The 14,383-nt window shown below is 39.0% G+C and overlaps 1 protein-coding gene across 4 annotated transcripts in view; it reads left to right on the top strand.

Annotated features, from left to right (window-relative positions):
* Positions 1–14,383, top strand: part of arnt2 (aryl-hydrocarbon receptor nuclear translocator 2) — a 364,666-nt gene that overhangs the window by 48,264 nt on the left and 302,019 nt on the right. For all 4 annotated transcript variants that reach the window (XM_059952585.1, XM_059952584.1, XM_059952587.1 and 1 more), the window contains 2 exons: positions 1,795–2,008; positions 6,385–6,598. In XM_059952585.1, coding sequence (XP_059808568.1) covers positions 1,795–2,008; positions 6,385–6,598 — 428 coding nt within the window. The remainder of the gene's footprint in view (positions 1–1,794; positions 2,009–6,384; positions 6,599–14,383) is intronic.

Here is a 14,383-nt window from a genome sequence, read left to right as displayed (position 1 = left end):
GCACGAATGAACCTGAATGTTCCTGCATGAAACAATAACCGAAACAACAGGATTAATTTTTATTTCCCTTATTGCTTTGTGAGGCTTCGCTGTGTGCAAAATGCTTCCACCTGCTTGTTGAAGTAAAATTGTTTGAGATACATTGTGATACTATATGAATGTGGTTTTATGTTTATTCCTGTGAACTTCAGTCAGTGCAAAAAACATTAGAAATCTCCATTTGGTTAAATTTTTGAAATTATAATTCACAACTAAATGTAGATAAAATACTTGCAGTAAAACGTGGTCTAATGAGATTCAAAGTATTTCTGTCAGGAGTTACCCTTTACAGTCCATGACAGATGATAATCCTGTTACACATAGAATAACAATCTGGTAGTATTAAAAACAACATATGTATTTTTAGAAAATGTCCTAAATTGAATTTTGTTTGAAGATCAATATAGTGTAATCATTCAGAATATATTTTGAATTTAGTTGTTGAAATAAAAGAATGTACTGCAATATTTGCCAATATTTTTGTAAGAAATGATGGTGTTTATTGTGCAGAATCATGGAAATCAATAATTATTTGCTCTTTTAAATTATGTTGTTTACATGCTTCATTTATATAGGGAATTAGGCATTATGAAGTAAGTACTATATGAATAAGAAATATTAGAATGAATTAATTTGAAATTTAGTTACACAATTTTATGAAGTATTTTTGTATGGAGAAAAAATGTGTTACAAACTTCAAAGCTGTCATAGATTTTCTCACAGATTCATTATATAAGTTGTATGCTGTTGTGGGCTCCTTGTATGTTCTGTAATTAACATGCATTATTTAAGAATAGTATAGTAGAAAACAGGGAACTGGAAAGAGAGCCCAGAATCTACTGGCTTGGCATGCTTCCTAAGATTACTACAGTCTTCCTTTGACATATTTACCTGATTAGGATTGTGTTGGACTTTATCTTGCTGGTCCAAGGTATTTGGAACTCCACTAGCTTGGCATAAAATCAGTGCGATCTTTATCCTGTACCAAGTTTGAACTGGCATGGGATCCCAGATATAATTTCACAGTATACTCCAAGCTGCAATGCAACCAGCATTGCCCAGTAAGATCCATACCATTGATCAACAGGACAGCATTTACTTAAACACGTTTTTCTATTTTTTCAATAGGTAAATTGATGAAACTTTTGATGAAGTAGATTAAAAATTAAGGAAAATGGTTTATACGGTCAGATTTAGCCTGAGTGAACAAAAGATACAATTTGGGATTCTTGCATCAAACAAATTCAATGCTTCCTGCAATAGTCCAAAGTAATATCCAATAACGCAAAGGAAATGTCCACTTTATGTATTTATGCATCAAATTCCAATTGAGAAAATTGACCTGCTTGCTGTTCCTAAGTCAAACTCGGATCTGGTTTCTTCGAGTCTGGGTAAAACATGACCCACAATATGTTTCTTTTTAACATCTGATTCAAGAGAACAAATTCACACCAGATCACTCCAGTAACAATCTCCATTCAACTTCAGTGAACTGAGTTTCTCAACTAGCATTATGTCAGCACAAATTTGACTGATAGAGACATCTTGTTCTGAGTACTAATCTGTATTTTGAGGACCTGATGTTTCTGTCATTTAACCTTTTGTAACTTGTACCATTTTTAACATAGCCTTTCACAAGATTTGAGAGGAAATTCTAAACCATGATTGGTCTGTGAGAGATAATTTAAAGGCATCTAATGTGTTTTATTTTCTTTTATAGTTTAACAAAACTATTAATATTGTTAAAATCTACAGAGAGAATCACAGTGAAATTGAGAGACGCCGTCGAAACAAGATGACTGCTTACATCACAGAATTATCTGACATGGTACCAACATGCAGTGCTTTAGCACGCAAACCTGATAAACTGACGATTCTTCGCATGGCTGTGTCTCATATGAAGTCTTTAAGGGGAACAGGAAATACTTCGACTGATGGTGCCTATAAACCTTCATTTCTAACAGAACAGGTTAGTGTTATAATTAGAAATTCTATTTATTGTTGGGCTGCGACTCCTGAAAAAAGTGTGTGACATTCTTTTTTACACATACTCATTTCTAATCAATCTCAACAGCCAAGTTGATCATATTTTTCAAATTGTGTGATGCCTTTATATCAACAGAATATTCCCCATCCTATTTCTGATCTGTGATGTATTATTGATCTCTTAGAGAGGAGAAGGATGAAAAGTGGAGAAGGCAATGTTATTAGAATTTCAAATACTGCAGAAAGATTAAGATGAGTCAATGTGTGTGTGTAGGCCTTTGTTAGTCTTGATAGACCATGGATTTGTGCCTTGGAAAGTTTCCAGGGCACAAGCCTGGGCAGGGTTTTTTTTAATGGAAGACCAGCAGTTGCCCAAGCTGCAAGTCTCCCCTCTCCACGCCACCGATGTTTTCTAAGGGAAGGGCATTAGGACCCATACAGCTTGGCACCGGTGTCGTCGTGGTTAAGTGTGTGGGTAAGCGCCTTGCTCAAGGATACACATGCAGCCTTAGCCAAGGCTCAAACTAGTGATCTTCAGATCACTAGACGAACGCCTTAACCACTTGGCTACGCGCTAACACAGAGTCAACGTACAATCCTAATCACCATGTAGGATGTAAGTATTGAATTGGGGGGGGGGGGTCAGAGAAAATTTATGAGAATCTTAGCAATTGGGGTTAATGATTTGAAGCTTTTTAGCTTTAAGAAATGATTGGATAAACTGAGTTGTTTTCTTTGGAAAAGAAGAAACTAAGGTGAGACTTATTGGAGAATGTACAAAATTATAAAGACCCCTGAGAGTAATAGCAGATGAGTCAAAAGAAAAACAAAGTTTTTGTATTTACAGTGGATCTTAGAAGGATTAAAGGGGGATGAAAAATAATGGTTTTCACCCAGAAGATGGCATGGATATGACTCTCATTTCCTTAAAGGGAGGTAGAGATGACCTATTCATCACATTTTAAAACTAGTTGGATGAGTATTTGAGGAATTGTGATCAACAGGATTCAGGTTAGGGGCTTGAAAGTAGATTGAATTAGGTTGAGTAACAGCTTCAACTGGAATGTTGGTCTGTTGCTTTACGATGGTATAAACTTTATATTAATCTAGAATTAGGTTTCTCTGATGAATAAGATAATCTGTCGCAATATCCCTTTTGAGCATAGCATTGGGAGAGCTGCCAAGAAACTAAGAGGAGAACAGAATTTAGTATGGAGGGTGTTGAACAAAAAACCTGCATAGTTGTGTAGCTGCAAGGCAGGTACAAATACCTTAGCAGCAGTATTCCAGGAAAAGTTGTGCTACTCAGCACAAAATTTGAGCTCCTCTCAGGAAGTTCAGAAAGAGTGATTAAGTCTAGTGTTTTGTCATCCAGCTGCTGTCTCAGGTAACCGAGAACTAGTTTTCTTTATTGATGGATATTTTTATCCCATCTCACTTTTCATAAATTTGATTGGGATTCTTTATCAGTAATTTGAGTTGCCAAATGAAACTGCTTTTCATCCTGGAAAATGACTGCCCTGGATAAACCACAGGCATATGTGAAAGTTAGAAGAGAATAATTTCTGGAAGCATTTAATTACAGATATTTGTCCTTAAAACTCTGCTGTCATGCATCCAGAATATGACAAAACAAACGGGGCAATATTCTGATTAATGTGACACTATGCTCATTCACATTCCTTTACAACACTCCTGGGAGTTATGATATCAAGATGGTGCCACTTTTCTCATGACTGTATGGGTAACCAAACAGCAGGTTTGATTGTTATGAAACTAAAGAGAGCAGAGCAATTATAATGTTTTGCATTGCCTGTCTAGTTAAAACAATACTCTTTGAAAGTTCAAAATAAATTTATTATCAAAGTACACACATGTCAACATTTTCTTGCAGGCATTTACAATAAGTGTAAAGAAACACGATAGAAACAGTGAGAAACTGCACAAGACAAAGATGGACAATCGATTAATGTACAAAAGATAAATTGCAAATACCAATTAAATAAGTAAAATCGAAAGTATGAACCTTAGAGTCCCTGAAAGTGAGTCCATAGGGTGTGGAATCATTCAGTGTTAGAATGAGTGAAGTTATCCCCTCTGGTTCAAGAGCCTGATAGCTGAGGGGTAATAACTGTTCCTGAAGCTGGTGTTATGGGTCCTGAGGCTCCTGTAACAAAATTCCTGATGAGAGCAGTGAGAAGAGAAGGAGGTTCTTAATGATGGATGCTGTTTTCCTGTGACGGGGCTCCTTGTAGATGAGCTCACTAGTGGGGAGGGCTTTATCTGTGATGGACTGGACTGAATCCATGACTTTTTGTAGGCTTTTACGTTCAAGGTTATTGATGTTTCCTTACCAGGCAGTGATACAGCCAGTCAGTATACTCTCCACTGCGTATCCATAAAAGTTTGTCAGAGTTGTAGATAAGATGCTGAATCTTTGCACGCTTGTAAGAAAGTAGGGGCACTGCCATGCCATCTCTGTAGTGGCACTTGTGTGCTGGATCCAGGACAGATCCTTTGAATTGATAATGCTAGGGAATTTAAAGTTGCTGACTCTCTCCACCTCTGATCCCCTGATGAGGACTGGCTCATGGAACAATAGTTTCTTCCTCCTGAGTCTGATAATCAGCTCTTTGGACATGTACTTAGCCTTACAGTCGTAAGTATATGGTGAGTAGAACAGGAGATTAAGTACAGGGGTACCTGTGCTGATGGTGATTATGGAGATGTTGTTGCCAGTCTGAACTGACTGGGGTTTGCAAGTGAGGAAATTGAGAATCCAGTTATAGAGGGAAATATAGAAGCCGGGTCTTTGAGCTTAGTGATTAGCTGTGAGGTGATGATCGTATTTAATGCACAGCTGTATTCAAGGAATAGCATTCAGATGTATGCAAATTCACTGTCCAGTTGTTCCAGAACTGAGTGAAGGTCTAATTAAATAGCATTTGCTCTGACAGTAGATATATTAGAGCAGATCTAGGTCACTCCTCAGGCAGTTGATATGTTACACGTCTGTCCTCTCAAAGCACATTTTCACCGTGGATACAAGTGCTACTTGGTCTTTCAGGCAGGTTACCATGTTCTTGGGCACTGGTCTGATTGAAGCCTACTGAAACACAAACTGAAATATTACGGAGGAAAAAACAGGTAACACATGATTACAATAGTAATTTGGGTAGCTCAGAGATACATCTAATGGCGATACTGCCTCAGGGTTCAATCCTAATATCTGCTGCTGTTTGTATGTTCTCCCTGTGACTTGGGTGAGTTTCCTCTGGATGGACTATCCTTGTTTCTGTACTTTTCCCCTCTATTAAGAATGCCCAGGATCCTTTTGTTACCACTTTCTTAACTTGCTATAATCCATTCAACAGTTTATGCCCATATTAATTCCAGATATCTGTGTTTTTATGTACTTTTAAGTGTGTACCAACCCTCCCCCCATGGTATACAGCCTCGCCTTCTACCAAAATATAACGCATCTTTCTGCAATAAAATTTACCTGCAACATTTCTGCCTTTTCCACCTGCTCCTCTTTGTATGCATTCCTAATTGCTTTTAGTAGGCCTTTAGTGGTTTGTGTACAAAGACATCCAAGGTTTTTTGAATATTAATATCTTCAAATATCTCACCACTTAAAAATACTTAGCATTTCTGTTTTCTTACAGCAGTGAATACTAAGTACACCCTTTGTTTGAATGAGGTTGTAACATTTGGAATACTTCTCAGGGACCCCTGCATATTTGTTAGATTATGGGCAGGCCTCTCTAACTTCCTCCATTCTTCTCTCTCTTATTTGCACAAGTGACTTAGAATATTGTCTTTCTATTGTCACTTTATCAATTTTTTTGCAGTCCTTCCATCACCTCAATTATGCCTTTTTAATACGCCAGCAGCTTCACCTTCCTTGGTAAAACTATTTTAAACATTGAGTCAGAACCTCACCCATGGCTTCTTTCTTCATTTGTCAATCAACTTTTTGTGGTTCCTGATCGGCACTACTAATGTGCTTTGAAGATGTTGCCAGTCTGTTCATAATCTCTCTTTGACTCCCTCATATAGTTTTTATTTTCCCCTCTAAACTTTCTATATTCACTCATGTTATCAACCTGATATCTGTTCTTCGTGTTTATATCTGCTTAGTTTCACTCTCTGTCCTTTTGGTTATCCAGGAAGTTCTCATACCACTTCAGAATTCCTCAAGGACCAACTTTGTTGGCCCAAGAATTAATTTTGTGACTTTTGTATCTTAAATTATTGTTATTTTTACGATGGATCATTATAGAAATGTTAGAAGTATGACGCCAACAAGTATTGTTAACTGTCCATCTTAATATTTGTCTAACTTCCTTTTTGAAGGAATTGAAGCATCTTATTTTGGAGGCAGCAGATGGATTCCTTTTTGTTGCTGCATCTGAGACGGGAAGAGTCATCTATGTATCGGACTCAGTTACACCTGTTTTAAACCATCCACAGTCCGAGTGGTTTGGAAGCACTTTGTATGATCAAGTTCATCCAGATGATGTTGAGAAGCTCAGAGAACAGTTGTCTACATCAGAAAGTTCTATGACAGGTAAGTAAAAGACTTGAATGCTGGAGCTCAAAAATTGTTGTAAATTAATATATCACTATAGAACTGTCTTATTTCCAGGCAAGAGCTCCTTTCAGCCAAAAAAATATAGCTTGACAATAGATAAGGCGGATATATTGTTCCTACCGTTGATTTGTCTTCCCATTTATAGTTAATAAATGGGTTTAAGACTGAGAATGCCATTGTCTGCATTTTAATTCTCTATACTTGATTTCACAAAGTCTTTGACAATGAAACGAGCTGCACTAATTCTGAATGCTATTGTTTTGTTGCTTAATCAAGCATTTAAAGTTCCTTTTATATAACCTGTCCTATCTATTGAGAATGGGGCAGGTTGAGGTAATGTCGTTTTGCCCATCATCCAATTAATATAGAATAAAACCACATTTAATTAGTTGGGCTTCCACACCATTTTAGAGTAAAATTGTTAAACGCAAGAGATTCTTCAGATGCTGGAAATCTTGAGCACCACTGAAGGAGTTTGGCAACTCAGGCAGCATCTATGGAAATGAAGAAACAGTTGAAATTTTGGGATTCATCAGGACTGGAAAGGAAAAGGGCAGAAGCCAGTAAAAAAGAATGTTGGGGAGGGGAAGGAGTACAAGTTGGCAGGTGGTAAGTGAAACCAGGTGATGGGGAAACTGGGTGGGAGAGGGGGGTGAAGTAAGAAACTGGGAGGTAATAGATGGAAGAGATAAAGTGCTGGCGAAGTAGGATTTTGATAGGAGAGGACACTGGACCATGGAAAAAAGGGAAGGAGGTGGGTCCTCAGAGGGAGGTGATGAGCAGGCGAGAAGAACAGAAGGGGTGAGAAAAGTATCAGAATGGGGAATAGAAAAAGGGAGAAGTGGGAGAAATTACTGAAAGTTTGAGAGATTGATGTTTGTGCCATCAGGCTGGAGGCTAGCCAGACTGAATATGAGTGTTGCTCCTCCAACTTGAATGAGACTTCATTGTGGCAGTAGAGAAAGCCATGCACCAACACGACAGATTGAGAATAGGAAGTCGAATTGAAATGGGTAGCTACCGAGATCCCACATTTTGTGGTGATTTGAGCAAAGGCACTCAACAAAGCAGTTGCTCTGAGGTACATTGGTTTTGGGTGAAGTAGAATGGAATGTGCAGGCTAGATAGAATGAAAAGAGGAAAAATGACCTATCAGAGTGAACTAATCTATTCTTTCTGCAAAGTTATGGTTCCTCCAAAGCTGTATAAGGATGGCAGGTGACCGTTTATAAAAGCACCAGCAGATGGCGCCCAGTGATAACATGTGAATCAGGATTTTTTGTATTCAACACAAGTGAGGTTGTCATTTATTTTCCTACAGATTTTTGCATTAAGTAAGTTACTATAGCAACATTGCTGGGCAAGAGCTGTATGCATAAATTGTGTAAGCAGCAAAAATTGTTGGAAAATTAGTGGAACAGGCCGTAATTTCTGCCTGAAAATCAGGTTTTCTGAGACAGTTTCTCAATAACACATGCTGACGTAATTGATTTATGGATGTAATAGTTAAAACTGCAAAAGTTTTTCTTATTAATTAGGAATCAATATTTTTACGTAACAATGAGATATCTTCATAGGTGGTTTTGGTAGGTCAAATATGGCAGAATGCAGTATTAATGGTAAGACTCTTGGCAGTGCGGAGGATCAGAGGGATCTTGGGGTCCGAGTCCATAGACACTCAAAGCTGCTGCACAGGTTGACTATGTGGTTAAGAAGACATACGGTGCATTGGCCTTCATCAACCATGGGAATGAGTTTAAAAGTTGAGCGATAATGTTACAGTTATATAGGACCCTGGTCAGACCCCACTTGGAGTACTGTACTCAATTTTGGTCGCCTCACTACAGGAAGGACATGGAAGCCATAGAAAGGGTGCAGAGGAGATTTACAAGGATGTTGCCTGGATTGTGGAGCGTGCTTATGAGAATAGGTTGAGTGAACTCAGCCTTTTCTCCTTGGAGCAGTGGAGGATAAGAGGTGTATAAGATGATGAGAGGCATTGATTGTGTGGACAGTCAGAGGCATTTTCCCAGGGCTGAAATGGCTAGCATGAGAGGGCACAATTTTAAGGTGCTTGGAAGTAGGTACAGAGGAGATGTCAGGGGTTAGATTTTTATGCAGAGAGTGGTGAGTGCGTGGAATGGGCTGCTGGCAATGGTGGTGGAGCTGGATATGATGGGATCTTTTAAGAGACTCCTGGATAGGTACATGGAGCTGAGAAAAATAGAGGGCTATGGGTAACCTTGGGTTACTCCTCAATACCAGAAGCCTGGACTGACACCTTGCCCTATTGTCCTGTTTATTATTTATTGTAATGCCTGTACTGTTTTTGTGCACTTTATGCAGTCCTGTATAGGTCTGTAGTCTAGTGTAGCTTTCTCTGTGTTGTTTTCTTATGTAGTTCAGTCTGGTTTTTGTACTGTGTCGTGTAACACCATGGTCCTGAAAAACGTTGTCTCATTTTTACTATGTACTGTACCAGCAGTTATGGTCAAAATGACAATAAAAGTGACTTGACTTGATATGTTCGGCACAGCATTGTATGCTGTAGGTTTTCTATGTTTCTATGTCTTCAATTAATCTTGTAAAGAATTTTTAATATAGTAACAAAATAGCATGCAAGGTTAGTTATGTTTAGATCATCTTAATTGGTAAAATGTGAGTTAATTTATTAGGTATAAATTGAACAGTCATAACTAATTTATTGAAATTACAAGTGGGTTTAAACTATTTTTCTTTATATTACAAATTGGTATTTCAGTGGCTTGAATGGTTTAAATTTTATTTAAACTTCGTATTTTCAAGAGGTTATAAATTCTGCGCAAGTCAGTACTTGTGATGTGGTACGCTGATGCATGAAGGTTTTTGGGTATGTTTGTACACTTTTACTTGATGTTTAGAGAGGAACTAGATAAGGAAAGTCTGTTCAATCCTTTGTCCTCTTTAGTAGGATTGCTGTGCCTCACTTTCTCTTTTATTATTGCAAATGCCGTGGTTTTCATGGGGGAGGCCAGAGAAGTCAAGAATGGGGCCCATACAATAGACATTTTCTCTTTTGCAGCACAAACTACATCCCACAAATACTTTTAATGATTTTTTTGTAAAAGGAGGATTCAAAGCTAGGACAAGAGGGATAGAGTATTATTTCACTGTGAAATCTGCACCAGAATGATGCCTTACATTATTATCATGAAATAGGAATATTAAGGAGTGATTTGGAAATAGAATGTCTTTGTAAATTAGCTTTCAGTGGGTCAACAGTAAGATGTAGTTATGTATAAGAAATGGGTATAAGTGGTTACGGGAAGCATAAGACAGGTATGGGAGGAAATAATGAGGAGGAAGATTACCTAGAGCTTTCTGAGATTTTCATATGGGAACGTTCTTGTTTCTGGCTCACAAAAACATTTGGATTAAATACACAATAACGTAATACATAGAAGCATGAGGAGGCCATTCTGCCCCTCAGAAATCTTCCACCATTCATTGAGACCATGGCTGATCCTCAGCTATAACTCCACATTGTCCTACTAGGCTGTAATGTCCTTTCGTTCAAAAATCTTCTGATTTTAGCCTTGAATATATGACTGATCATTCAGTACTCTTGAGGTCAAAAGGTTCACATCCCACCTTGTAATAAATATTTGTCCTTGGTCCAAATAACCAGTCCTTTGTCCTGTGCAACTATGCTCTGTAATTGCAAACGTTTCACAAAGAAGAAACAGCTGCTCGACATTGACCCTGATGGTCCCTCTTGGAGCCTTAGTATACCTCGGTGAGATTTCTCTCATTTTTCAAAACTCCCATTATTATAGGCCACGTTTTCCTCAATCTATCTTCACAGGCCAACTCCCAGGAATATAATCATAATTGTATGTTGCACTATCACAAAGGAAAATATATTTTTCTTCTGGTATAGGAACTAAACTGCAAAAAGTCATCCAAAGGTTGCCCCTCTAAAGTTTTGGAAAATCTCAGTAAGAATTCTTTTCTGCCCCGTGAACATTAGCCCCAATATGCTAATTATCTTCTACATTGCTGCAATTTGTGTCTAATTTTTTCACTTTTTTAATAAAATGATCTGCTTTTATCCTAGTTCTACTAAAATGTATTTTTCTACATATTGTATTCCTATTTTAGAAATTAATTTGTGTAAAACTACAATAATCTTATGTCAGATAATTTGGATATCCCACTGATTCAACATGTGGCTCACCAGGTAACAGTTCCTATGCACTCTGCCCAGTCACTGGGGTCCTGGTTCATGTGATGCTTTTTCACAACCAGGGTCCAGTTTCTGGGCTCTCTGTAAGCTTGCCTGATTCCTAAATTTTTTTACAGTAGTGCTTAACATCTAAAAAGGTGAATTAAAAGTGTGTTGATGTCATAGGATCATAGAACACTACAGCACAGAAACGTTCCTCCAGCCCATCTGTATTTCGGCCGAGTCCCATCATCTTCACCCAAACCATAGATCTCCATACCCCCCTCATCCACATACTTATCCATCCTTGTCTTAAATGTTGCAAAATAACATCCATTATTCTAGAAAGTCTGCTTGTCCATCACTACCTAAGTCCTGCGCATGCTGGATTGTTGGGAGTATTACTGTACGTGGGCATAACAGGCAAAGTCAGCTTTTCTTTCCAGTCTCTTATTGCCCCTGAGCAGACTGTGAAGGCCAATCAAGCCCGTGACAGTCTTAAGAGTTAACCGCTGGTTGTCAGTCTGGAGTCACAAGTAGGTTACATCAGGTAAGTGTGGCAGACTTCTTCCTCTGAGAAACATAAATGAACCAGATGAATTTTAACAACATCATTGCATGTTGGATAAATCAAAGAATATTTTTTTGTTTTAATTTCACATTATTAAAGCGATATAAAAAATCAACCATGATGGAATGGTGGAGCAGAATTGATGGACCAAATGGCCTAATTCTGCTCCTATGTCTTATGGTCTTACTACCTAACATTTAAATTCTGCAATTGTCTTGGTTTTACATTTTGGATCTTGGAGTTATCAGATTATTAATACAGACTTCTGGGTTTCTACCATTATGCGCAACCTTTGCCTGTATTCTTAACCTGTCTGCTTTTGTATTTATTCTTAGTGTGTAGACCACAGCTCAGTTTCCCACATAGTTTCTGGTCATTAGTAGATTTGGATGTATTATACTCTTCCTCCTAGTTAACAAGATGTAAATTGAACAGAACAGAACTCATTTTTGATCCCTGCAGCATCCCAGTAGTAGCTGTCTGCCAACCTGAAAACAAAACTAAAAGCTACATTTCTCTTGCCTTTTGTTCTTTAACCAATCCTTGTTATGTGAACTAGGGAGCTAATTAGTGAGCTATAGAGTTGTACAATTGAATAGCTCAGAAACAGACCTGTCATATATAATCAGAATCAGGTTTAATATCACCGGCATATGTTGAGAAATTTGTTAACTTCGCAGCAGCAGTACAATACAATACATAATAATGGAGTAAAATACTGTAATTTACTGTAAATACACACACACGGCACCCCTGGTCAAAATTTCTGTTACTATGAATAGCTAAGCGAGTAAAAGAGGTCCTGATTTCCAAAAGGCATAAAGTTAAAGATGACACATTTCTTTTAACATTTTAAGCAAGATTACTTTTTTATTTCCATCTTTTACTTTTTCAAAATAACAAAAAAGGGAAAAGGGCCCGAAGCAAAAGTTTGTGCACCCTGCATAGTCAGTGCTGTGGCAAGTTTCACAGCTTGTAAACGCTTTCTGTAGTCAGCTAAGAGTCTTTCAATTCTTGTTTGGGGGATTTTCACCCATTCTTCCTTGTAAAAGTCTTCTAGTTCTGTGAGATTCTTGGGCCGTCTTGCGTGCACTGCTCTTTTGAGGTCTATCCACATATTTTTGATGATGTTTAGGTTGGGGGACTGTAGGGTCTTGGCAAAACCTTCAACTTGTGCCTCTTGAGGTCGTTCATTGTGGATTTTGAGGTGTGTTTAAGATCATTATCCTGTTGTAGAAGCCATCTTCATTTCAGCTTCAGTTTTTTTTTATAGACGGTGTGATGTTTCCTTCCAGAATTTGTTGGTATTTAATTGAATTCATTCTTCCCTCTACCAGTGAAATGTTCCCTGTGCCACTGGCTGCAACACAAGCACAAAGCATGGTCGATCCACCTCAGTGCTCAACAGTTGGAGAGGTTTTCTTTTCATGAAATTCTACACTCTTATTTGTCCAAATATACCTCTGCTCATTGCAACCAAAAAGTTCTATTTTAACTTCGTCAGTCCACAGGACTTGTTTCCAAAATGCAACAGTCTTGTTCAGATGTTCCTTTGCAAACTTTTGACACCAAATTTTGTGGTGAGGACACAGGAAAGGTTTTCTGTTGATGATTCTTCCATGAAGGTCATATTTGTGCAGGTGTCGCTGCACAGTAGAACAGTGCATCACCACTCCAGAGTCTGCTAAATCTTCCTGAAGGTCTTTTGCAGTCAAACAGGGGTTTTGATTTGCCTTTCTAGCAATCCTACGAGCAGTTCTCTCAGAAAGTTTTCTTGGTCTGCCAAAAACCTCCACCATTCCTGTTAACTGTTAATTTCTTAATTACATGACAAACTGAGGAAATGGCTACCTAAAAAACGCTTCACTATCTTCTTGTAGTCTTCTCCTGTTTTGTGGGCATTACTTAATTTTCAGAGTGCTAGGTAGCTGCTTGGAGGAGCCCATGGCTGCTGATTGTTGGGACAAGGTTTGAGGAGTCAGGGTATCTATAAGGCTTTGAAATTTGCATCACTTGGCCTTTCCTAATGATGACTGTGAGCAAGCCATAGCCCGAACAAACCAATTAAGGTCTGAGACCTTGGTAAAAGTTATCTGAGAGCTCAAATCTCTTGGGGTGCCCAAACTGTTGCATGATGTTCCTTTCCTTTTTTTCCACTCTAAAAACTAATCTTGCTTAAAATGTTGAAAAGAATGTTTCATTTTTAACTTTATGACTTTTGGAGATCAGTTCATCTTCTACTCACTTCACTATTCACAGTAACAGAAATTTTGACCGGGGTGCCCAAACTCTCCTCTCTCTCTCTCTCTCTCTCTCTCTCTCTCTCTCCCTCTCCCTCTCCCTCTCCCTCTCCCTCTCCCTCTCCCTCTCCCTCTCCCTCTCCCTCTCCCTCTCCCTCTCCCTCTCCCTCTCCCTCTCCCTCTCCCTCTCCCTCTCCCTCTCCCTCCCCCTCCCCCTCCCCCTCCCCCTCCCCCTCCCCCTCCCCCTCCCCCTCCCCCTCCCCCTCCCCCTCCCCCTCCCCCTCCCCCTCCCCCCTCCCCCCTCCCCCCTCCCCCCTCCCCCTCTCCCTCTCCCTCTCCCTCTCCCTCCCCCCTCCCCCCCTCTCTCTCCCTCCCCCTCTCTCTCCCTCCCCCCCTCTCTCCCTCCCTCTCTCCCTCTCTCCCTTCTCTCTCTCTCTATTTATACATATATATATATAAAATATGTGTGTGTGTGTATTATATATGTATGTGTAAATATGTAGTACAAAAAATAGAATAAGATATAGCGAGGTCGTGTTCATGGGTTCAATGTCCATTCAGAAATTGGATGGCAGAGCAGAAGAAGCTCTTCTTGATTCATTCAGGCTTCTGTACTTCCTTCCTGATGGCAGCAATGAGAAAAAGGCATGCCCTGCATGATGAGGGTCCTTAATGATGAATGCTGCCTTTTTTTTTGAGGTATTGCTCCTTGAAGAAGAGCTGGATACTATGGAGGCTAGTGCCCA

Source organism: Hypanus sabinus, chromosome 28 (assembly GCF_030144855.1).
Source record: "Hypanus sabinus isolate sHypSab1 chromosome 28, sHypSab1.hap1, whole genome shotgun sequence".
Classification (NCBI taxonomy): domain Eukaryota; kingdom Metazoa; phylum Chordata; class Chondrichthyes; order Myliobatiformes; family Dasyatidae; genus Hypanus; species Hypanus sabinus.
Note: the sequence above shows the minus strand (reverse complement) of the source record. Positions and strands in the feature narration are given on the sequence as shown.